The sequence below is a fragment of the Schistocerca nitens genome, chromosome 5 (assembly GCF_023898315.1).
Source record: "Schistocerca nitens isolate TAMUIC-IGC-003100 chromosome 5, iqSchNite1.1, whole genome shotgun sequence".
NCBI lineage: Eukaryota > Metazoa > Arthropoda > Insecta > Orthoptera > Acrididae > Schistocerca > Schistocerca nitens.
Window position 1 is genome coordinate 781827617 of NC_064618.1, and position 23643 is coordinate 781851259.

Genomic DNA, 23643 nt, shown 5'->3' on the forward strand with positions numbered 1-23643 from the left:
CCAGTGGACATCAGAGTGCAAGAAAGCATTTCAAGAGTTGAAACAGATACTGACATCAGATCCAGTTTTGAAGTTTCCAGACTTTTCGAAGGAGTTTATACTGCAATGTGACGTGTCTAATCACGCTCTTGGGGTTGTACTTGGGCAAGATATTGATAGCAAAGAACATCCGATTGCGTTCGCGTCTTGTCAACTTAACAAGGCGGAACAAAATTATTCCACGACGGAGAAGGAATTGTTAGCGGTAATATACGGGATTTCGTACTTTTGATGTTATCTGTACGGGAGAAGGTTTAAGGTTGTGACGGATCATTCAGCTCTGAAATGGGTATTAGGTCTGAAACACCCAGCGAGTAGGTTAGCGAGATGGGCGCTGAAACTCAGTGAGTTCAATTATGAGGTAATACAAAAGCCAGGTGTGAAACATGCCAATGCTGACGCATTGAGCAGGAAAGTGGCAATATTACAAGTAACAGGGGTGATTGAAGATGAGTGTAAAAGGTCACAAGCCGTGGATAGTGATTACCAATTGTTCAGAAAGCAACCGCAGTTCCTAGTACAGGACGGGTTACTTTGCAGGTCGACGAAATACGGCCCGCATGTCGTCGTACCAGTAGCGTTAAGATCTGAAGTTTTGCAACAGGCACATGACCATTTTCTTTCAGGACATGGCGTGAGAAGAGCTACGGATTGGCGGATAGCGGAGAAGTTTTGGTGAAGGACATGATGTCAAGACGTGGACGAGTACGTCAGGAATTGTGTGCCACGCGCACAGCGTGCGGACTTGAGCCATCAAAAGATTCAGCTTCAAAGATTACCGAGGCAGACAGACCTTTCCAACAAATGGGAATTGATATATTAGGCACATTTAATAGGAGTGCAGCAGGGAATAAGTATGTGTTAACAGTGATTGACCACTTTTCTAGGTATTTAGTCATGGTCGCATTACCAGATCAAAAAGCAAGTACAGTGGAACAAGCTTTAGTTAATAATTGGTTACTCAGGTATGGGATACCTCAGTTCTTAATCTCGGATCAAGGTACTAATTTCACGTCTGATTTGATGAAGCAACTGTGTAAGTTACTGAAGGTGAAGAAACTACGGACTAGTCCATTCCATCCGCAAGCAAACGGACGAACGGAGAGAGTGCATCGCACGAACACTAAGATGTTGAGTCACTATGTAAATAGTCAACACACCGACTGGGATGTGTACTTGCAATTCGTAACCAGTGCGTGTAATAGTAAGGTACATACATTGACAGGATTGTCGCCGTACGAAGTGGTGTATGGGCGGAAGATGCCATCACGTTTTGACATGCTTCATCCAAGGCTGGGAGCGGAGGGCGAGCATGTAAGGCAATTTGCAAAAACCATTAAGGAAGTATGGCAGTGTGTGTGTGTGTGTGTGTGTGTGTGTGTGTGTGTGTGTGTGTGTGTGTGTGTATCATCTATTTTTGACAAAGTCCTTTATTTGTGACAGTCTTTTTGTTGTGCCTATCTGCGACTCAGCATCTGCGCTATATGATGAGTAGCAACTTTCTTTTTCATAGTATAATTCAAATAAAGTAATAGATGACACTGTCTCCAATACAAAATACCTGTTTCAACACACACACACACACACACACACACACACACACACACACACACATGTGTGGCTACACGTACCTGAGACTGCAGTCCTGTGTGTGTGTGTGTGTGTGTGTGTGTGTGTGTGTGTGTGTGTGTTGTCTGTTTTTGACAAAGGCCTTACAGGCTGAAAGGTTTATTTGTGACAGTATTTTTGTTGTGCCTACTTGTGACAGCATCTCCACTATATGGTGAGTAGCAACTTTCCTATTTATAATATTGTTACATTCCATCCTCGATTTTCCACTGTTTGATTATTTGAATTATTGTTTTCTGCATGATAAATACCTATGTGTGTGGCATCATATAACTAAGTAAACTATTCCCAAACAGTTTCCATAAATCGCTCAAAGACTAATGTATTTTGTAGTTCTTACTTGTATGAGTTGGTACAACTGGAGCAGTTTAATGGCATAGTTTACAATATAAACTGTAATTCTTGAATTACCACACATCCTGATATACCAACTTAGTGTACATGTACAGTCACTACATTAAACATGAAAGAGTTTATATTTAACTAGAGTAATGGCACTCTTCTGAAGAAGAAGCATAACAAAGATTTAATGTCACAGTGACAACACGGTCATTAGAGAAACAACACACACCCAGCTTGTCAAAAGATGGGAGAGGAAATCAATCATTTACTTTTTCAAAAGAACCAATCAGGCTTTTGCATTAAGTGATTAAGGGAAAAAAACAGAAAGCCTAAATGTGGATTGTCTTATGGGAATATGAAATTGAGTTAGTATTTTACCATTGTCACCTTGATCAAGTATTCTGAACTAAAATTACCACCACAGAGCAGTTTTTGACAGCCTTTGCCACATTACGTTGCCGAGGCACCCTTTTGAATGGCCATGTTGTGTCTACAAACTAGAGGTCAACATGATGTAAATGAAGTTTCGACTTCAATTTTCAAATTTCAATTTTTTTCCACTTGTAACATGTAATTGTACAGGTGTAGGCAATGTCAATAACATATAATTACAGCATAATTTGTGCACATAGACAATGTTTTTTATATTATTCTACAATTAGTTCACACATTAGGTCAATAGTTCAGATCACAGATCACAGCTGTTTTTACATGCAATTTAGTAGTACACTTACCACCAAGACATGATTGTTACTGAAACTGTTATTCACGTCTTCAGTCAAAATCTTACGCTCATTTGGTAGAAAATTATGAAAATTAATTCCTTTAGCATGTGAGCACAGATATTTCTTTTATTTTCTTCCTCATATAAGTGTGCATTCTTGTTATCACAGGGTGGGAAAGAAATTTATGCACTGCACTGTAGCACTGTTACTTTTTTTTTAAGCACAGTAAGACCGTTAAATTGTTGTTCTACATGCCACAGCAGCAGTTATTGAGCATGGCCACAGATGACTGGTTCTTGCATGACCACACGAGTAATCTTGTGAACAAAGATGTGATTGTTGCTTTAGAGATTGCCATGATTGATATAATAACTAGATAACAATCACAGGACTGACTCATACAAGCACTAGTTTCCAACATAATCAATTGCAACTGTTTTTGTACAATTCAAACCTATGTTTGTTGTCTAGTTAAATAAAAGAAAAATAACATGAGAGCAATTCTTTTATTATTTGGCTACACACAGGTAAGAACCTTTGAAAATACAAATGGACAGGAAAAACAAAACAGATGAGGTCATAAGTGTCCAAATAATAAATTAACAAAGACTGATTTCTGAGTAAATCATTCCATGGTTCTTGAAGTTGGGGACACATGCGATCATAAGCAGCATTAGTACTAATGACAGTGGACCTGGAGCTCTAGTTAATAACTGGAGAGAGATGGAATGAAAATTAGAATGATGCACTCTTGTAAGAGGTCCCTTGGTTCAAAGTGTCTAAGACAACTGGCGTCCACAATCAAAAATTAAATCTCCTCCATCACGCTGCTATACGGTGAATAGAATGTTTTCTACAGCCTGTGCTACATCTGCTAGAATGTTATACATTAAAATGTATAGTTTTCAAAAACTGATACTGGGTTAGAAAGTGGCATAATGTCAGTGGGTTGTTGCCATGAATGCAATGTTGTGTGCAGTGGCCACGTAACAGCCGATTACAGCTGGAAAGATAGTTCCCACGAAGCCCTAGAGACAGTCCCACAGAGGGACCACCAGCATTTGTGCCAGAACAACTGAATGTTCTTATGTACATTGAGATGATGAAAGTCACGGGATAGCAATATGCACATATACAGATGGCAGTAGCCTACTATCTCATATGCAAGGTATAAAAGGCCAATGCACTGGTAGAGCTATCATCAGTACTCATGTGAGAAGGTTTCCTATATGATTGTGGCCACACAACAGCAATTATCAGACACTGAATGCAGAATGGTAGTTGGAGCTAGACATATGGGACATTCCATTTTGGAAATCATTAGGAATTTCAATTTTCTGAGAGTCACAGTTTCAACAGTGTGATAAGAATACCAAATTTCAGGCATTACCTCTCACCACGGACAACACAATGTTCAATTAATGACCAAGAGCAGTGTCATTTACGTAGAGTTGTTAGTGCTAACACACAAGCAACAGCGTGAAATAACTACATAAATCAATGTGGGATGTATCACGAATTTGGCATTTATAGGGCTATGAGCGATGCGAGTGGGCAGGCGGCCAATGCAAGTGTCTTTGCTAATAGCACATCATCTGCATTGTCTCTCCTGGCTCATGACCATATGGGTTGGACGCTAGATGACTGGAAAACCATGGTCTGGTCAGATGATTCCCCAATTTCAGTTGGTAAGAGTTGATGGTAGGGTTCAAGTGTAGTGCATACCCCACAAACCCATGGACTCAAGTTGTCAATAAGGTGAAGTGCAAGCTGGTGGTGACTCCAGAATTGTGTGCAATGTGTTTACAAGGAATGGACTGGATTCTCTGTTCCAACTGAACTGTTCAATGACTGGAAATGTTTATATTCAGCTAATCGGAGACTTCATGTTCCCAAACAACGAAGGAATTTTTATGGATGAAAATGCGCCATGTCACCATGTCACACATAGTTCACGACTGGGTTCAAGAACATTCTGGACAATTCAAACGAATGATTAGCCAGCCAGATTGCCTGACATGAATTCCATCAAACCTTTATGGGACATAATCGAGAGGTCAGTTCGTGCACAAAATTCTGCAATGTCAACACTTTCGATTATTATGGAGACCTACAGAAACAGCATGGCTTAGTATTTCTGCAGGGAAATTGAAACAACTTGTTGAGTCCATGCCACATCAAGCTGCTGCACTAAGCGGGGCAAAATAATGTCTGACACAATATTAGGAGGTATCCCATGACTTTTGTCACCTGAGGGTACAGCAACACTGAAACTGTATGGGGAGACAGAGTACCTAGAAGGCCTGGGTAGTAGAAATGCAGACTTGTAAGTAGCATCATGAGCCACATCCTTTATGGACAGGCACCCCAGGTGACACTGCCCAATTAGTTCAATAGTGACACACTGGGCATACATTGTGTGTGTGTGTGTGTGTGTGTGTGTGTGTGTGAGAGAGAGAGAGAGAGAGAGAGAGAGAGAGCGCGTGCGCAGTGACTGTATCCTGCTACCAGCATGTGTAGCATTATACATTGTGTGTGTGTGTGTGTGTGTGTGTGTGTGTGTGAGAGAGAGAGAGAGAGAGAGAGAGAGAGAGAGAGCGCGCGCGTGCGCAGTGACTGTATCCTGCTACCAGCATGTGTAGCATTTTGTGGAAGGTAACAATGCCATGGCAATTTCAGGAATAGGTTACTGCTATAAACAATGAGCTGATTCCTAAGTTTCTGTTTATATGTTGTCAACATTTGTCCATGGTGGAATCAACAACAGTCACAACACTCCATCAGTGGCAAGTGAAAATATTGCTGTGAGCAGTAATTTTCAGTGTAATTTCTCAATTAATAAATTTAGTAGTATTACAAGTGTAATTTACTTGGTAATAAGGGCTGGAATGTACGTCAGCATTTAGAAGCCCCTGCACACCCCTCAAAACCAGCAGTATGATACAGCAGTCGGACCTGTCCTAGACAATTCGTCATAGCAGTTCTTTTAGTGGATCAGCAATATCACCTGAGGTTTCTTCATGTGGAAACTGGAGGTGTCATTTTGAAACACTAGTTATGAAGGTAAATTGTAAAATATGAGAAGCAATGATTTCATAATTTATCATCACTCTGTCATACACACACAAACAGTGTCAAATAGATTTATCCTGGAAACAAGGGATGATGGAACATATAACTTTACATGATATTTGTTGAGCTTGTGTGAATGTGTGAGAGTTTTTCACTTGTGAAAAAGGACTTCGTCTGAAAATTGAAATATTTTTAGCAGCCATCTTCGATGTGCCTGCCTGCAACTCAATGCCTCCTGTATGTGGTGAGTAGCAGTCTCTGTTTTCCACCTTGTTGCTTATAGCAGTAACCTATTCATGAAATTCCCATGGCATTGTGTCCTTCCTCAAAGTGCTACACAATTTGCTGGTAGGATACAAGTGCTGCACATACACACATTGCATGCCCAGAGTAGCTCCGTTGAATTAATTCGACAGTCTCATCTGGGGTGTCTGCCTATCGAGAATGTGGTTAGTGATGTTACGGTAAGTTTTAATTTCTACTACCCAGACCTTCTGGGTACTCCGTCTCCCCACACAATTTCAGTGTTGCTGTAGAATGAGGTGACAGAAGTCATAGGATACCTCCTAATATTGTGTCGGACTTTCGTTTGCTGTCTATGCTTTCCCACTTGTTGTTTATATGATGCTTTCCCTTCATAATTGTCCATATTATTATCTTTTCAATTTATGCCTTTTTCCTTGAGAAACTCCAAAAACAAACAGTAAGAGAATTCATACAGGAGCCCCTCTTAACCAAAAGTGACACATGAATGCTGTGAGCAAACACCTAATGCAAAGTAAGAGTACGCAGACCAGAATTGCAAAGAATAAAAAAGATATTTACCTGCAGATAATTCCCCACTGATGCAATGATTCCAAGCAAAGAACTAACTGCGCAGCCCACTCACAAACTGTAACTTCTGGCAGCAGTGGTCTATGACAATCATTCATTGAAAGAAATCTCGACCATTGATGACCTCGATCCAGACTACCAGACATGGTCCTTGCACGCCCTTCACACATATCCTGTGGAAAAATAGACAGTAAATATATTACTGAAATTATATACCACATATAGACATTTGTAACATTATCATTTTCACGGTGTCCTGCTTATGAATTACTCAACAGTGACAAGAGACATCATATCTCAAATTTTAAGCATTTCATACAGTATACTGAATATGAAAAGGTAGTTTGTTTATTGGCACACGGGTTTCACTCCTTTTATTTGTGGAGCATCTTCAGTGGTCTATAACACGTTTTTTTTATACATATAGTACACATATTATGTGGTAGTTACAGTATGTTGCTATGTTACATTTTGTCATTCTTTTCTCTTGTTTTTTTAGGTCAGAATCAACTTTTGTAGCACAAATTTCATGATGTGAAATTATCGTTCAGTGTTACAATTTTCAGCGCTGTTAGCTCACGTGGGTAATCCTGCAGATATATACGTTCGTTTCCACGCTCCAGTTGGCCAATTGCCGGCATTCTTTCACCCACATTTCATTCAACACATTGCATACATCACTTGCACTTTTCCATTTTGTGGTCAACGTATGTTTGTTTTCAGTTTGTACTGTTGCCGACTGTTGTTATATGTTTATCTGTCGTCTTTTGTTTGTGTGTGTGTGTGTGTGTGAGATTATTGACTCTGATAAATGTCATGTCACTTACCATGTTGTATGATTCATGTCCATGTTTTATCAGGTGTTTAGCAAAGGTATAATGGCTATTTTCATATTTCCAACTTCTTATATGTTCTTTATACCTAGTTTTGAAGTTCCTGCTTGTCATCCCCAGATACACAAATTTACATTCTTGGCACTTTAGCTGGTATATTCCTGCTCCTTGGTATTTATCTGGTTTGTTTGTTTTTTGTAAATGTGACTGGAGTGTGTTTCTTGTTCTGTAAGCTAGGTGTAATCCATGTTTCTTTAATATATTTGATATCCTGTGTGTTGCTTTGCTTTTGTACATAACAGCGTACCATTTCTTTCTTTTAGTCTTATCATGAGTGTTACTGTTTTGTGCTTCCGAGTGAACCTTAATATCTTTGTCTCAAAATTTGAGCTGCAAAAGTTGATTCTAACCTAAAAGACAAGAGAAAAATATGACAAAATGTAACACAGCAACATACTGTAACTACTACATAATATGTTTATCATATGTATAAATAGAAATATATACTACAAGCCACTGATGATGCTTCACAAATAAAAGAAGCAAAACTTGTATGGCAATAAACAAACTGTCTTCAATTAGCCACATAGATGGAACATACCTCCACAAACTTTAAAGCAACTATCCAAAGATGGAAAACAGAAATAATGACAACTCTCTCTCTCTCTCTCTCTCTCTCGTGTACACACACACACACACACACACACACACCAGGATATACTGAAGGTTGAGGCCAGAGGGTTACAGGAATGAAGGATATATTGTAGGGAGAGTTCCCATCAGTGCAATTCAGAAAATATGGAGTTGGTAGTAATGATCCAGATGGCACAGGCTGTGAAGCAGTCATTGAAGTGAAGCACACCATGTTTAGCAGTGTGTCCAGCAAGTGGGTGGTCCAACTGTTTCGTGGCAAAAGTTTGCCATTGGCCATTCATGTCAGCAGACAGCTTATCGGTTGTCATACCCACATAGAAAGCAACACAGTGGTTGCAGCTTAGTTTGTAGATCACATAGCTGCTTTCACAGGTGGCCCTGCCTTTGATAGGATAGGAGACCCCTGTTACAGGTCAGGTGTCGGTAGTAGTGCAAGAATGTATGGCACAGGTCTTGCATCTAGGTTGATTGCAGGGATATGAGTCATGAAGCAAGTGGTTGGTTGCAGCAGTGGAACAGGGTTGAACAAGGATATTGTGTAGGTTCGGTGGGTGGCAGAATATCACTGTGGGAGAGGTCTCGGGAGGATAGTGGGTAGGATAATCCTCATTTCAGGGCATGACAAGAGGTAGTTGAAACCCTGGTAGAGAATGTAACACAGTCAAACCAGTTCCAAATGGTGCTGAGTCATGAGATGAGTGCTCCTTTGTGGCTAGACATTGGGTACATGAGATGTGGTAGGTGACTGGAAAGACAAGGCGTGGAAGATTTGTTTCTGGATAAGTTTGGGATGGTAATTTCAGTCTATGAAGGCCTCAGTGAGACCCTTGACATATTTGGAGAAAGACTGCTTGTAACTACAGATGTGACAACCATGGGTCGTTAGGCTGTATGGAAGAGACTTGTTGGTACAGAATGGGCAGCAGCTGTGAAAGTGGAGGTATCACTGGACGTCAGTAGGTTTGATGAGGACAGAGGTACTGACGTAACCATCCTTGAGATAGAGGTCAACATCAAAGAAGGTGACTTCTCGTGTTGAGGAAGACCAGGTGAAGCAAATGGGGGAAGAGGTGCTGACATTCTGGAGGAATGTGTATAATGTGTCCTCACCCTCGGTCCATATACTGAAAATGTTGTCAATAAATGTGAAACACTTGAGGGGTTTAGGATTCTGCATGGTTAGAATAGATTCCTCTACATGACCCACAAATAGGTTGCCACAGAATGGTGCCATGGGTATGCCCATTGCTGTAACATTGGGAATGGTAGTGTTCAATAGCAGCAAGGCAATGGGTTTAGTTGGCTGATTTGGGGGAGGGGTCCAGACAGTGAGATCACCAGTCCCATCAGATTAGGGAAGGATGGGGACAAAAACTGGCCGTACCCTTTTAGAGGAACCATCCTGGCATTTGCCTGAAGTGATTTAGGAAAATCATAGAAAATCTAAATCAAGATGGCCAGGCACAGGTTTGAACTGTCGTCCTCCCAAATGTGATTCCAGTTTGCTGATCACTGCATCATCTCACTCTGCAAAGCCATGGACATTGGGGCTATTAGTATAAAGGGAAGATGGCATCTACAGAGACTAACGGGCCACCCGTTGGAAATGGAATAGGAACTGTGGAGAGTCAGTGGAGGACGTGGTTGGTGTCTTTTTATATAGGAGGAAAGTTATGGGTAATAGGCTGAAAGTGTTAGTCCACAAGAGCAGAGATTCCCTCCGTGGGGGCACAGTAACTGGCAACAGTGGGGCATCATTTGTGGTTGAGTTTACGGACTTCAGGAAGCATGTAGTAGGTAAGAGTATGGTAAGTGCTGAAGGTAAGGTGAGAGCGACACTCAGAGGGGAGGTTAAGGGATGGACCTCATGTGAGGAGGTGGTGGATACCCTGATGGATTTCTGGAATGAGATCACTGTTGCAGGGCAGAAAATGGACATATCAGACAGCCCCTCGCAGTTCGTGATAGCGACAGAGGCTTTGTCAGCCGGTGGGATTATAGTATCAGGATCAGTTTTTAAGTATTTATATGGATATGGTGTCTGTTCTTTCGAACATGTTTGAAAGAACAGACACCATATCCATATAACTATATAGTTCTGGCAATACCGGCCATGACCTCCTTCAACTATGCGGATGCACACATATTCCCCAAACTCTTACGGGTCTCGGTAAGAGTGTCTTCCACGAGTAATGAGTGTGTTGGGGTAGGACACTACGAATGTAGTGTGTGGACATGCAAGGTGAGAATGTGGGTCTCGCGGGAGCCATGCGCGAGATAGTCCCTGCAGTCGCACTATCCTCTGTGCCCTCGATGGCTCAAATGGATAGAGCATCTGCCATGTAAGCAGGAGATCCCAGGTTCAAGTCCCGGTCGGGGCACACATTTTCACCTGTCTCTGTTGATATATATCAATGCCTGTCAGCAACTGAAGGTATTAATATAATTCTAATTTAATTCAGTTTTTAAGTGGTGGAGTATGATTCTTTCTGTAGATTTGAGGTTCGTTTCCACACTGAGAGATTTGGCGGATCATGGTGAGTCAAGGTTTGAGGTTGGGAAATTCCTTAAAGTTAACAGTGGGTGATTTGGGGGTAGTAAGTGGTGGATCACAGTTAGATGGAGGAGTGAATCTGTTTGGATTGAGTCGGGTTAGCAGGGCTGGAACGTGTTTCAACTGTAGGGACCAGCAGAAATATAGAATGTCTTTAAAAAAAGAGAGCATGACTAAATTTGGGAGTGGGGAAAAAGCTAAAGCCTTCAGAAAGGAACAATAATTCTGTGGGACTGAGGCTCTTAGAGGACAGGTTCATGAGTTGGTTGGTTGGTTGGTTGGTTTGATATTTAAAGGGACCAACTACATGGTCATCAGTCCCTTGTTCCATCAAACTAAGTCCATGGGATAAAACGGAAAACATACAGGATACACCACAGGAGTTCGAGATGGGGGAAAAAAAAAACCACACAAAGATGAACACACTAGAGACAACTGACGACAAGAAAAGCACAGACAGACAAGAAACAGGCAGAAGAGTTTAAAACTGTACAGCAGATGTCCTGGGCTGGCTGATCACGAGGAGAAAAAAAGGCCAGCCACTCTGCAACACATTAAAATCTCTAACCTGAAAATACTAGGGTAGAGAGCACAGGGACACAAAGGACAGGAACTAAAACTTAAATTGAAGAATAAAAACCAGCGCCACATAGAAAATTTAAAACTAAGTTAGCCGTGTAGGCATCGGCTCCTAAAATCGAAGGAAGGGAGTCAGGGAGATTAAAATTCACTCTTAGAACGGTGAGATGTGAACAGTCCACCAAAAGGTGGGCCACTGTCGAACGTGAACCACTGCGACAACAAGGTGGGGCCTCACGCCAGAGAAGATAGCCATGCGTCAGCCAAGTGTGGCCAATGCGAAGGCGGCAGAGGACCACAGAGTCCCTGCGAGAAGCCCGCAGAGAAGACTTCCAATTATTTGTGCTCTCCTTGATGGCGCGGAGTTTATTGGGCATAACCAAGCCGCGGCATTCACCATCCTAAATCTGAAGAACTTCGTGGCGTAACGCCGATTGGAGGTCAGGTTCGGGTATTCCGATCTCCAGAAGCAGCGTATGAGTGGCCTGTTTGGCCAGTCTGTCAACGAGCTCATTTCCCGGGCTTCCGACATGTCCCGGGGCCCATAAAAAGACTACTGATTGACCAGATCGTTCGAGGGCATAAACTGACTCCTGGATAAAAGCTACCAGAGGATGACGTGGGTAGCACTGATCAATGGCCTGTAAACCACTCAGCGAATCACTGCATAATATGTAGGACACGCCAGGGCAGGAACGAAGATGCTCAAGGGCACGAGAGATGGCCACCAGCTCGACAGTGAAGACACTGCATCCATCCGGCAAGGAACGCTGTTCGATATGGGCCAAGTGAGCAAAGGCAAAGCCTATGCGATCATCAACCAGCGAGCCGTCAGTATAGACGACTTCAGAACCCTGGGAGTCATCAAGGATCGAGAAGAAGTGACTGCGGAGTGCCTAAAGAGGAACAGAGTCCTTATGAGAATGCGATACGTCCAGCTGTAGTTTCGGCCAAGGCATACACCATGGAGGCGTATGTGTATGGACCTGCACAGGACCCTGGAAAGGAGAGGACTCAAGTTCCAACAGTACGGAATGGACACGGACAGCGATCATTACCCGACTGAGGCCGCCATTCCGGGAGATGAACCACAGTACTTGGGAACAAAAGACAGTAATTCGGATGCTGAGGAGAGCTATGGACATGCGCTGCATAGTGGGCGAGCAGATGGCGGCACCTGATGTGCAATGGAGGGACTCCAGCCTCCACTAGTAGACTGGCCACTGGACTTGTTCGAAAAGCACCTGTCGCTAGATGGACCCCGCAGTGGTGCACAGGATCAAGCAGCTTCAATGCTGAGGGCGCTGATGAACCATACACTACACTCCCATAGTCAAGTCGCAACTGAACTAGGGCTTTGTAGAGCTGCAACAATATAGAGCGATCAGCCCCCCTAAGTGGTGCTGCTCAGGCAGCAGAGGGCATTAAGATGCCACCAGCACGTCTGTTTAAGCTGCCGAATATGCGGCAGCCAAGTCAACCGGGTATCGAAAACCAATCCCAAAAACTGATGCGTCCCCACCACAGCAAGAGGTTCGCCGTCAAGATAAAGCCGTGGCTCAGGGTGTACAGTGTGCTGCCGGCAGAATTGCATAACGCAGGTCTTGGCAGCCGAAACCCGGAAGCCATGCTCTACAGCCCAATATGCGCCTTGCAGATAGTGCCCTGCAGCTGCCGTTCAGCAGCTGCAAAACCAGTGGAGCTATAGTACAGGCAGAAGTCGTCAGCATACAAGGAAGCTGAGACAGACGTTCCCACTGCCACAGCAAGCCCATTAATTGCAATTAAAAAGAGGCAGACACGCGGGTTAGCTACTACAAACAGCATAGTGAACGCATTATTGTGGCCAAGATAGACACAAAGCCCATGCCTACTACAGTAGTACAAGTTTATATGCCAACTAGCTCTGCAGATGATGAAGAAATTGATGAAATGTATGACGAGATAAAAGAAATTATTCAGGTAGTGAAGGGAGACGAAAATTTAATAGTCATGGGTGACTGGAATTCGTCAGTAGGAAAAGGGAGAGAAGGAAACATAGTAGGTGAATATGGATTGGGGGGAAGAAATGAAAGAGGAAGCCGCCTTGTAGATTTTTGCACAGAGCATAACCTAATCATAGCTAACACTTGGTTCAAGAATCATAAAAGAAGGTTGTATACCTGGAAGAAGCCTGGAGATACTAAAAGGTATCAGATAGATTATATAATGGTAAGACAGAGATTTAGGAACCAGGTTTTAAATTGTAAGACATGTCCAGGGGCAGATATGGATTCTGACCACAATCTATTGGTTATGATCGGCAGATTGAAACTGAAGAAACTGCAAAAAGGTGGGAATTTAAGGATATGGAACCTGGATAAACTGAAAGAACGAGAGGTTGTAGAGAGTTTCAGGGAGAGCATAAGGGAACAATTGACAGGAACGGGGGAAAGAAATACAGTAGAAGAAGAATGGGTAGCTCTGAGGGATGAAGTAGTGAAGGCAGCAGACGATCAAGTAGGTAAAAAGACGAGGGCTAATAGAAATCCTTGGGTAACAGAAGAAATATTGAATTTAATTGATGAAAGGAGAAAATATAAAAATGCAGTAAATGAAGCAGGCAAAAAGGAATACAAACGTCTCAAAAATGAAATCGACAGGAAGTGCAAAATGGCTAAGCAGGGATGGCTAGAGGACAAATGTAAGGATGTAGAGGCTTGTCTCACTGCCTACAGGAAAATTAAAGAGACCTTTGGAGAGAAGAGAACCACTTGTATGAGTATCAAGAGCTCAGATGGCAACCCAGTTCTAAGCAAAGAAGGGAAGGCAGAAAGGTGGAAGGAGTATATAGAGGGTTTATACATGGGCGAAATACTTGAGGACAATATTATGGAAATGGAAGAGGATGTAGACGAAGACGAAATGGGAGATAAGATACTGCGTGAAGAGTTTGACAGAGCACTGAAAGACCTGAGTCGAAACAAGGCCCCCGGAGTAGACAACATTCCATTAGAACTACTGATGGCCTTGGGAGAGCCAGTCATGACAAAACTCTACCATCTGGTGAGCAAGATGTATGAGATAGGCAAAATACCCTCAGACTTCAAGAAGAATATAATAATTCCAATCCCAAAGAAAGCAAGTGTTGACAGATGTGAAAATTACCGAACTATCAGTTTAATAAGTCACAGCTGCAAAATACTAACGCGAATTCTTTACAGACGAATGGAAAAACTGGTGGAAGCGGACCTCGGGGAAGATCAGTTTGGATTCCGTAGAAATGTTGGAACACGTGAGGCAATACTAACCTTACGACTTCTCTTAGAAGAAAGATTAAGAAAATGCAAACCTACGTTTCTAGCATTTGTAGACTTAGAGAAAGCTTTTGAGAATGTTAACTGGAATACTCTCTTTCACATTCTGAAGGTGGTAGGGGTAAAATACAGGGAGCGAAAGGCTATTGACAATTTGTACAGAAACCAGATGGCAGTTGTAAAAGTCGAGGGGCATGAAATGGAAGCAGTGGTTGGGAAAGGAGTGAGACAGGGTTGTACCCTCTCCCCGATGTTATTCAATCTGTATATTGAGCAAGCAGTAAAGGAAACAAAAGAAAAATTCGGATTAGGCATTAAAATTCATGGAGAAGAAGTAAAAACTTTGAGGTTCGCCGATGACATTGTAATTCTGTCAGAGACAGCAAAAGACTTGGAAGAGCAGTTGAACGGAATGGACAGTGTCTTGAAAGGAGGATATAAGATGAACATCAACAAAAGCAAAACGAGGATAATGGAATGTAGTCAAATTAAATCGGGTGATGCTGAGGGAATTAGATTAGGAAATGAGACACTTAAAGTAGTAAAGGAGTTTTGCTATTTAGGGAGTAAAATAACTGACGATGGTCGAAGTAGAGAGGATATAAAATGTAGACTGGCAATGGCAAGGATGTTAACATCGAGTATAGATTTAAGTGTCAGGAAGTCATTTCTGAAAGTATTTGTATGGAGTGTAGCCATGTATGGAAGTGACACATGGACGATAACTAGTGTGGACAAGAAGAGAATAGAAGCTTTCGAAATGTGGTGCTACAGAAGAATGCTGAAGATAAGGTGGGTAGATCACGTAACTAATGAGGAGGTATTGAATAGGATTGGGGAGAAGAGAAGTTTGTGGCACAACTTGACTAGAAGAAGGGATCGGTTGGTAGGACATGTTTTGAGGCATCAAGGGATCACAAATTTAGCATTGGAGGGCAGCTTGGAGGGTAAAAATCGTAGAGGGAGACCAAGAGATGAATACACTAAGCAGATTCAGAAGGATGTAGGTTGCAGTAGGTACTGGGAGATGAAGAAGCTTGCACAGGATAGAGTAGCATGGAGAGCTGCATCAAACCAGTCTCAGGACTGAAGACCACAACAACACTTAAGACAGATCCTTGTGGAAACCCCATTCTCCTGAACTCGGGAGAAACTATGTGAGGCCGCAACTTGCATGCGGAAGGAACGAAGCGACGGAAAATTTTGTATGAAAATCGGGAGTGAACCCCGAAGACCCCAACCATGAAGTGTGGAGAGGATGTGATGTCGCCATGTCATATTGTATGCCTTCTGCTTGTCAAAAAAGACGGCGACCAGGTGCTTACGGCGAGCAAAGGCTGTACGGGTGGCAGACTCCAGGCACACCAGATTATTGGCAGCAAAGCAGCCTTTACAAAACGCACCCTGACACGGAGCCAGAAGGCCCCAAGACTCAAGTAGCCAACTCAACCACTGGCTCACCATCGTTCTAGCAACTTGCAAAGAACGTTGGTGAGGCTAATGGGGCGGTAGCTGTCCACCTCCAGTGGGCTCTTGCCAGGTTTCAAAACAGGGATTACGATGCTTTCCCGCCATTGTGATGGGAACTCACCCGCAACCCAGATACATTTGTAAAGGTCTAGGAGGCATTGCTGGCAGTCTACTGACAGGTGTTTGAGCATCTGATAGTGGATGCGATCTGGCCCGGGAGCCGTATGAGGGCAAGCAGCTAGGGCACTTTGGAATCCCTACTCACATAACGGAACATTGTACAATTCAGGGTGGCGCGTGTGAATTGAAAGGCCCCGACGTTCCAACCGCTCTTTCAGGGAGCGGAGGACCACTGGGTAATTCACAGAAGTGGAATTCTGAGCAAAATGCCCTGCTAAGCAGTTTGCAATTGTGTCGGAGTCAGTACAGACTTATCCATTCAGTGAAAGTGCAGGTTCACTGACACTGGTCCAATAGTCACTCCTGCTTGCGATGGCAAATGAGGCGGCGGGTTCGCGCACGGAGCCGTTTAAAGGTAATGAGCTGTTCCAATGAGGGATGCCACTTGTGAAGGTGGAGTGCTCGCCAGCGATCTTTAATCGGCTCAGCGAGATCGGGCGACCACCAAAGCACAGTCCTCCGCCAAGGGGACCCACAACAACAGGGAATGGCAGAGTCTGCGGCAGTAAAGATGCTGTTGGTGACCGAGCAGTAAAGATGCCGGTGGTGACCGAGTGAACCACCACATCAATAGCGTCATTGGAAAGAGGCTCAATAGTGACAATGGAGGCGAACAAGTCCCAGTCAGCCTTATTCGTAGCCCATCTGCAGGGGCGCCCAGAAGAGTGTGTCTGCAGCAGTGACAGAAAGATCGGAAAGTGGTCACTACCACAGAAGTCGTCATGCACACTCCATTGGACAGATGGTAATAGGCTAGGGCTGCAGTTTGAAAGGTCCATGGCTGAGTACGTGCCATGCACCACTCTGAAATGTGTCAAGGCACTATTATTTAAAAGAGAAATGTTGAGCTGTGCCAACACTTGCTCAACAAACCTGCCTCGGCCTGTTGCCGAGGGTTATGGGCATTGAAGTCGCCCAGTAACAGAAAAGGAGGCGGCAATTGGGCTATCAGTGTAACCAGGACATGCTGCGGGATATCTCCATCTGGTGGATGGTACAGACTGCAGACAGTAACAGCCTGAGGCGTCCACACCCGAACAGCGACAGCCTCTAAAGGTGTTTGCAGAGGGACAGACTCATTGTAAAGGGAGTGAAGGACGTAGATGCAGATGCCACCAGATACCCTCTCATAAGCTACCTGGTTCCTATAATAATCCTGATAGCCACGGAGGGCGGGGGTTCACGCTGCTGGAAACCAAGTTTCCTGGAGAGCAATGCAGAGGAAAGGGTGAAGGCTGAGAAGTTGTCGGAGCTCAGTAAGATGGTGGAAAAAACCGCTGCAGTTCCACAGGAGGATAATATTGTCCATGGTCGAGAAAGGCGTGAAGAGACCGAGGAGGCAAATTATGCTGCTGGGTCACCTGCTGTCACAGACTGAGTACCGACGGGGGCGATATCCATCATGTCCGAGGGACCGGCGAGATCAAGGTCCTCAGCGGACGCAAGAATCTCCACCTCATCCTCAGACGCAGAGCTTGTAGGTAGTGATGGAGTGGGTGCCACCGCAGGTACCTTGGTCTTAGGGGTCTTCAATTTCACTGTCTCACGCTGTTCCTTTGGTTGCCCTTGCTGGGAGGGCTTCTTCGATTCAGTCTCCGGGACTGAAGAGGATCGCGAAGCTCGACGACCAGCGACATGTGGCTTCTTCAGCCACCGGCGGGTGTTCGCTGCTGTGCCGCTGGTAGGAACCTGGGAAGGGAGTGACTCAAGGGATCCCTTCCTAGCAAGAGAAGCTGAACAAGACTTATGCTTCTCTGGCCTAGAAATGGGGACTGGTGTCCCGGGTGGTTGAGGGGGTGCTGCTCCCGAGGTCGGTGGTGCGGGAGCAACAGGGAGGGAAGTGCCCCCCACCATCAAGGGGGTAGGTGTGGTCCTTCAGTATCTGAGAGCTGACTGTAAGTGGTGCAGCTGATGGAACTGTAACAGGAGTGACAGTGGTGGCATAAGATGATGTCATGCACACGGGATGAAGCCGTTCAAATTTCCGCTTAGCCTCAGTGTAGGTCAGTCAGTCCAGGGTCGTGTATTCCATTATTTTCCTTTCCTTCTGTAGAATCTTACAGTCCGGCGAGCAAGGGGGATGGTGGTCTTTGCAATTAACACAGATGGGAGGCGGGGCACATGGAGTTTCAGGATGGGATGGACAACCACAATCGCGACATATGAGGCTGGAAGTACAGAGGGAAGACATATGGCTGAACTTCCAACACTTGAAGCACCGCATAGGGGGAGGGATATATGGCTTGACATCACAGCGGTAGACCATCACCTTGACCTTCTCAGGTAATGTATCACCTTCGAAGGCCAAAATGAAGGCACCGGTGGCAACTTGATGATCCCTTGGACCCCAGAGGATGCGCCAGATGTAATGGACACCTCGTTGCTCTAAATTGGCGCGCAGCTTGTCATCGGACTGTAAAAGAAGAGCACTGTGGAAAATAATGACCTGGGCCATATTTAAGCTTTTATGGGGCGTGATAGTAACTGAAACAACCCCCAGTTTCTTACAAGTGAGCAATGCTCGTGACCGGGCAGAGAATGCTGTTTTTATCAAGACTGACCCGGGCTGTATTTTGGACAAGCCCTCCACCTCCCCAAACTTGTCCTCTAAATGCTCTACAAAGAACTGAGGCTTCACAGACACAAAGGATTCCCCATCAGATCTGGTACAGACGAGATACCGGGGTGAATACATTTCGCTGTCATTCATAGCCTTTCATTCCTCCCATGTTGTGGCCAGGGAGGGGAACGATTTGGGGTCATACATGTTAGCTTTAAAGTGAGACCTCAAATGCTTAGAGACTGCTGGTGGTTGGCCACCAGCAAGAGAAGATGTGCCACACTTCATTGCGTGTCATCCAACCTGATGCCACCTACTCCGACCAAGGGCCCTCCCCACGGGTGCCGCCCAGCCACAACAAGGGCCACCTGACAGGATGGCCATTGCTGGGAGTCCTGATGCCCCGGGGAGATGGGCATCTACTCCTTGGCATACGCAGGGAGTTAACAGCGCAGACATCAGTAGAGCGATCCCTGTGTTGTCAGGGAGCTACAATCAACAGGGTACATGGCGCCCCACCACAACAGACTGGCTACCATCCAGTAATACATGGTCATCGTCAGTGCATAAAGCAGCACTGCACATTGCATGGCGGAAAGTGCATGCAGGAACGTATCCATGCCCAAGAGATGGAGGGCGGGCAGGACTGCAATGCAACAACGAATAAGCTGGCGAAAGGTCTCAACGCACGATGGACACAATGCACCAAATAAGGCGCCCTTCCCCAATCAGCTCGCTCTTCGGAATTATTTTGGGGTATGGAGGTCAAACCCGACATGGGACCATCACATAAGGGCCGAAACGTTTGAGACTCCTTTTAGTCGCCTCTTACCACAGGCAGGAATACCGCAGGCCTATTCTTACCCCCGAACCCGCAGGGGGTTCATGAGTTGTTTCCGATCTGTTTAGGTTCTGGATGGTAGAGGAGTTTTCGAGGATGGGGTAAATGAAGATCTGTGAGGCAATGTTTGTGGGCTATGAGGAGATGCTAGGGAGGGTTCCTGCAGGCTTTTGTGGAGGTAGTGGACAGTTACAGTCCAAGAATATGGATACAGAGGAAGTGTTGCAAGGAGATCTAGGCCTGATTTACGTGGTTTTGCATAACTAGGTTGCTGAGGACTATGGACTGATGGAATTTGAACAAATATAAATCATTGTGGATGGAGGGGTTGCAGCCAGTGATGGGTAATTTGATGGTCAAGCCAACCTTACATCCAGAAAAAGGACCATACATCACAACCTAAAATCTGATCCTGATGTTATAATTCTACCTGCTGACAAAGCCTCACCACTTCGTTAGCAACTGGTGGGATCATCTGCTGGAGGAACTAAGCCAGCTGTCAGATCCTGCCACAATTACACCATTCCAGAAGTCCAACAGGCTCTCCAGCCCTCCTTAAATTCTTGGGTGCATCCCAGAACCTCTCCCCTGAATCTCTCTCTCTCTCTCTCTCTCTCTCTCTCTCTCTCTCTCACACACACACACACACACACACACACACACACACACACACACACACTCCTACCTTCTACAAGCTTCCTAAGCCCATAAACTCAACCACTCAGGATGTCGTTTTACGGCCAGATACTGTACTGCCACAGAGAGAATCTCTGCTCTCCTGCTCTCATGGACCAGTACCTTCAGCCTATTACCTGTAACCTACCTTCTAGTATAAAAAGACACCAACCATTTCCTCCATCAATTCTCCACTGTTCCTGTTCCTTTATTATCAGCTTCCCTACTTGTCACTGTGGATGCCACGCCCTCCTATACTAATATCCCCAATGCCCATGCCTTGATACTATGGGACACTATCTTTTCCAATGCCTTGTTGACTCCAAACTACAATGTCTTCCCTGCTCACAATGATGAATTATACTTTCTCCACAATTACTTCTCCTTTGAATGCATCATCTACAGACGATTCTGTGGTACAGCCATCAACCTACACCAACCTATTCACAGGTCATCTCCATGATCCGGACTAATGGTGAGCACACCCTATCCACATTCCTCCAGAACCTCAACTCCTTCTCCCCCATTTACTTTGCCTGTTCCTCCCAATCTAACAAGCCACCTTCTTCAATATCTTGAACAACAACAACTTAGCTGCTCTTGTAAATAATTTATTTAATAACTGGTTCTGTAGCCTAAAGGCCACAGGTTAGATCTGTTAAATTAGAAAACGTGTTTGCTACAACCACTCGTAGTCAAATTAAAGTTACAATCAACAGTGAGAAACAAGCAAATTACTTGCATGTTAAATCATGACATTAAAGGGCAACGTGGATGGGACCAAATATTCCTTGTCTATTAATAAATGACAATTAGTGAATCATCTTTTAAGAAGAAAGTATGAGTCCACAGTCCCTCAAGCATATATATATATATATATATATATATATATATATATATATATATATATATATATGAAACATTCCACATGGGAAATATACATATATAAACTAAGGTAATCATCAGGAAACATGCGGCAATCTAATATGGTGTAAGATCAATCAAGGGCTAGAACACCCAGTCAAAAATTAAAAACACCTATCATGAATCCAGAATGGAAGACAGCAAGTCAAACATAACCAGTTAACCATTAGATATAGGGTCACAATCCATCCAGAGTGCTCTAACAGTTTCATTTGATTTTTCAGTGTTGTTGGAAGCCTACTGAAAATGAAACCCGCTGAACAATGTACACCTCGTGCACCTGGTTTAAGTAAGTGCTACTGAATTGCAAATCATTTCCATCAAATGGTCATGGAATGAATGTTGCCATTTCTTCTGAATGAGTCAATATTACCAACAACAAATTCCATGCTGGAGTATAAGGTATGGCAGAATTAGCAATCTTGTGACACCTTAACAGCAACCTACATGACGTTCACAAACTGACAGTGCAGATCTGTCTGACCAAGCTTTTATGGATAAAATAATGACATTGTTATAAAAAGGATAGATTGCTACTAACCATATAGAGAAGATGTTAAGTAGCCGTCTATTCTTTTCATAACTGTTGCTATTCCATCCTGAATTTTCCACTGTTTGATTTTTTCTGGATAAAAGATATCCTTTGATTAAGACTGCAGTAAGATGCCATAAACATGCATTCAACAGTGACCTATGTAACAGGACCAGACAGATCAGTGTTACCTTACAGCTTTATGAAAATGTATAAATGTCAACATACATAAACACTTAATCTAATTATGATGATTATTATGGACTTCTTAGTAAGATAAGCAGTGATAAAACAATTATTTGTACTTTATTTTTGATTGTATGTTTCAAAGATGGCTTAGCACGAATAGATCAGTATACGATAGTATTTTATTTGTTGCATGCTGTTAGAGGTAAATCTTTGTCTTTGGGCAGTTAGTAGTAAGAGCTAGAAGTGCACAGACGGAGTATAAGTTATGTTTGTAGTGTTAGCATGGTGGTTGATGTTGAACTGTATTGTGAAGTGAAATGACTGAAAATATATCTATTCAACAACAGAAAGTCCACCAGTGTTCATATTATTTAACAAAATTAAGCCGAGCATCTTCTATTCCAGTATAAAAAAGTTGCCTTCCAGAATGAACTATGAGCCTACAACTTACAACAAAGAAGAATAATGATAAAAGATGATCATTATGAAAACTGTTCATTCACGTTCTACTGTTGCTATCTTTCTCTGCAGTGAGTCACTATCTCACCATGCCAAGTACTGTCAAAATGTGATCAGCCGCCCAAATTATTAAACTTACTGCAAAATTAATAAACTGACTCTGGGCTACAGGAGAGTGGTGATGGTCAGAAGAGCCGTAACACAAAACAAAAAAATAAAAATAGTACCTAATGCCAGTACACCTGATTAATGTTTAAGAGTGCAATGACAGTAAATGAGTTACCTAGAATGGTGCAGAATAATCATTTCTAGGAAATAGATGTTTCATACTGTAACATTTCAGCAACTAAAGACCTGATTTCATAAGTGATGTGTGTGTACGTAAGCAGTGGATAGAAGAAAGTTATATACAGCAACAAGAGTATACAAACCAAAATTTGAGCAAAGTGCTGGATGACTGCCACTTTATCTGCATAGCAATAACTGCCTGCACAGCTTCAATCACAGTGGTTGCTACAAACTGGAGCAACATTTGTAGTTTGGTACTGTTTGATGCAGACGGAATTATTAACATAAATGATGTAGCATGAAATTTTATTATACCAAAACCACAAGTGTCCCAGACTACAAAAGGAGCATCAACACCACCACCCCAGCATGCTGGGCAGCAAACTTAAATGTTCACATAAATGCCATTTCACCTCCTCCTACAGTGATGGCCACATGTAAGTTAGTGTTGTGATAGTAATCTCAGAGACAACATTGTTGAGCAGCATAGTGGACAAAAACTGTTTGGCACACAACTGGATACAATCTGCAGTCTCAACTTCTATTTATTGAGAATAAGGCAGGAAAGTTTTAGTCATAGGTCTTGTCCTATTTCAGGCAACTCCACATGCCTTATTTCATCAGTATAATTAGTAGTCACATTTGCTGAGGAATGTGCTAGCATTAATCAAAACGACATGTGCTGGTGTTTCCCTGGCCTGTGCATGTGCACGTGCTTGACATGCTGTCAAATTATTCATCAGAGCCTTCCAGAAACCACTGTTAATGCTTTGTGGACTAGATGTGAAGTGAGATTCTCCAGGCCCACTTTGGTTTCATGGTATGACATTTATATTGAGACTGCAGTATGTGAAAGCTTCACGCCATAATGAATTCTCACAGTTCATGTACAGCTCCACAGTTCTAATAATTTGTGTATTGACACATATGGAATTTGCAGTTTAAGATTTACTTCAGTTCTGTGTATG

The 23643-nt window shown here is 43.5% G+C and overlaps 1 protein-coding gene across 1 annotated transcript in view; it reads right to left on the reverse strand.

Annotated features, from left to right (window-relative positions):
* Positions 1 to 23643, reverse strand: part of LOC126259648 (ribosomal protein S6 kinase delta-1) — a 207463-nt gene that overhangs the window by 52416 nt on the left and 131404 nt on the right. Inside the window, exon 11 of the mRNA XM_049956580.1 lies at positions 6633 to 6814. Within this exon, the coding sequence (XP_049812537.1) occupies positions 6633 to 6814 (182 nt within the window). The remainder of the gene's footprint in view (positions 1 to 6632; positions 6815 to 23643) is intronic.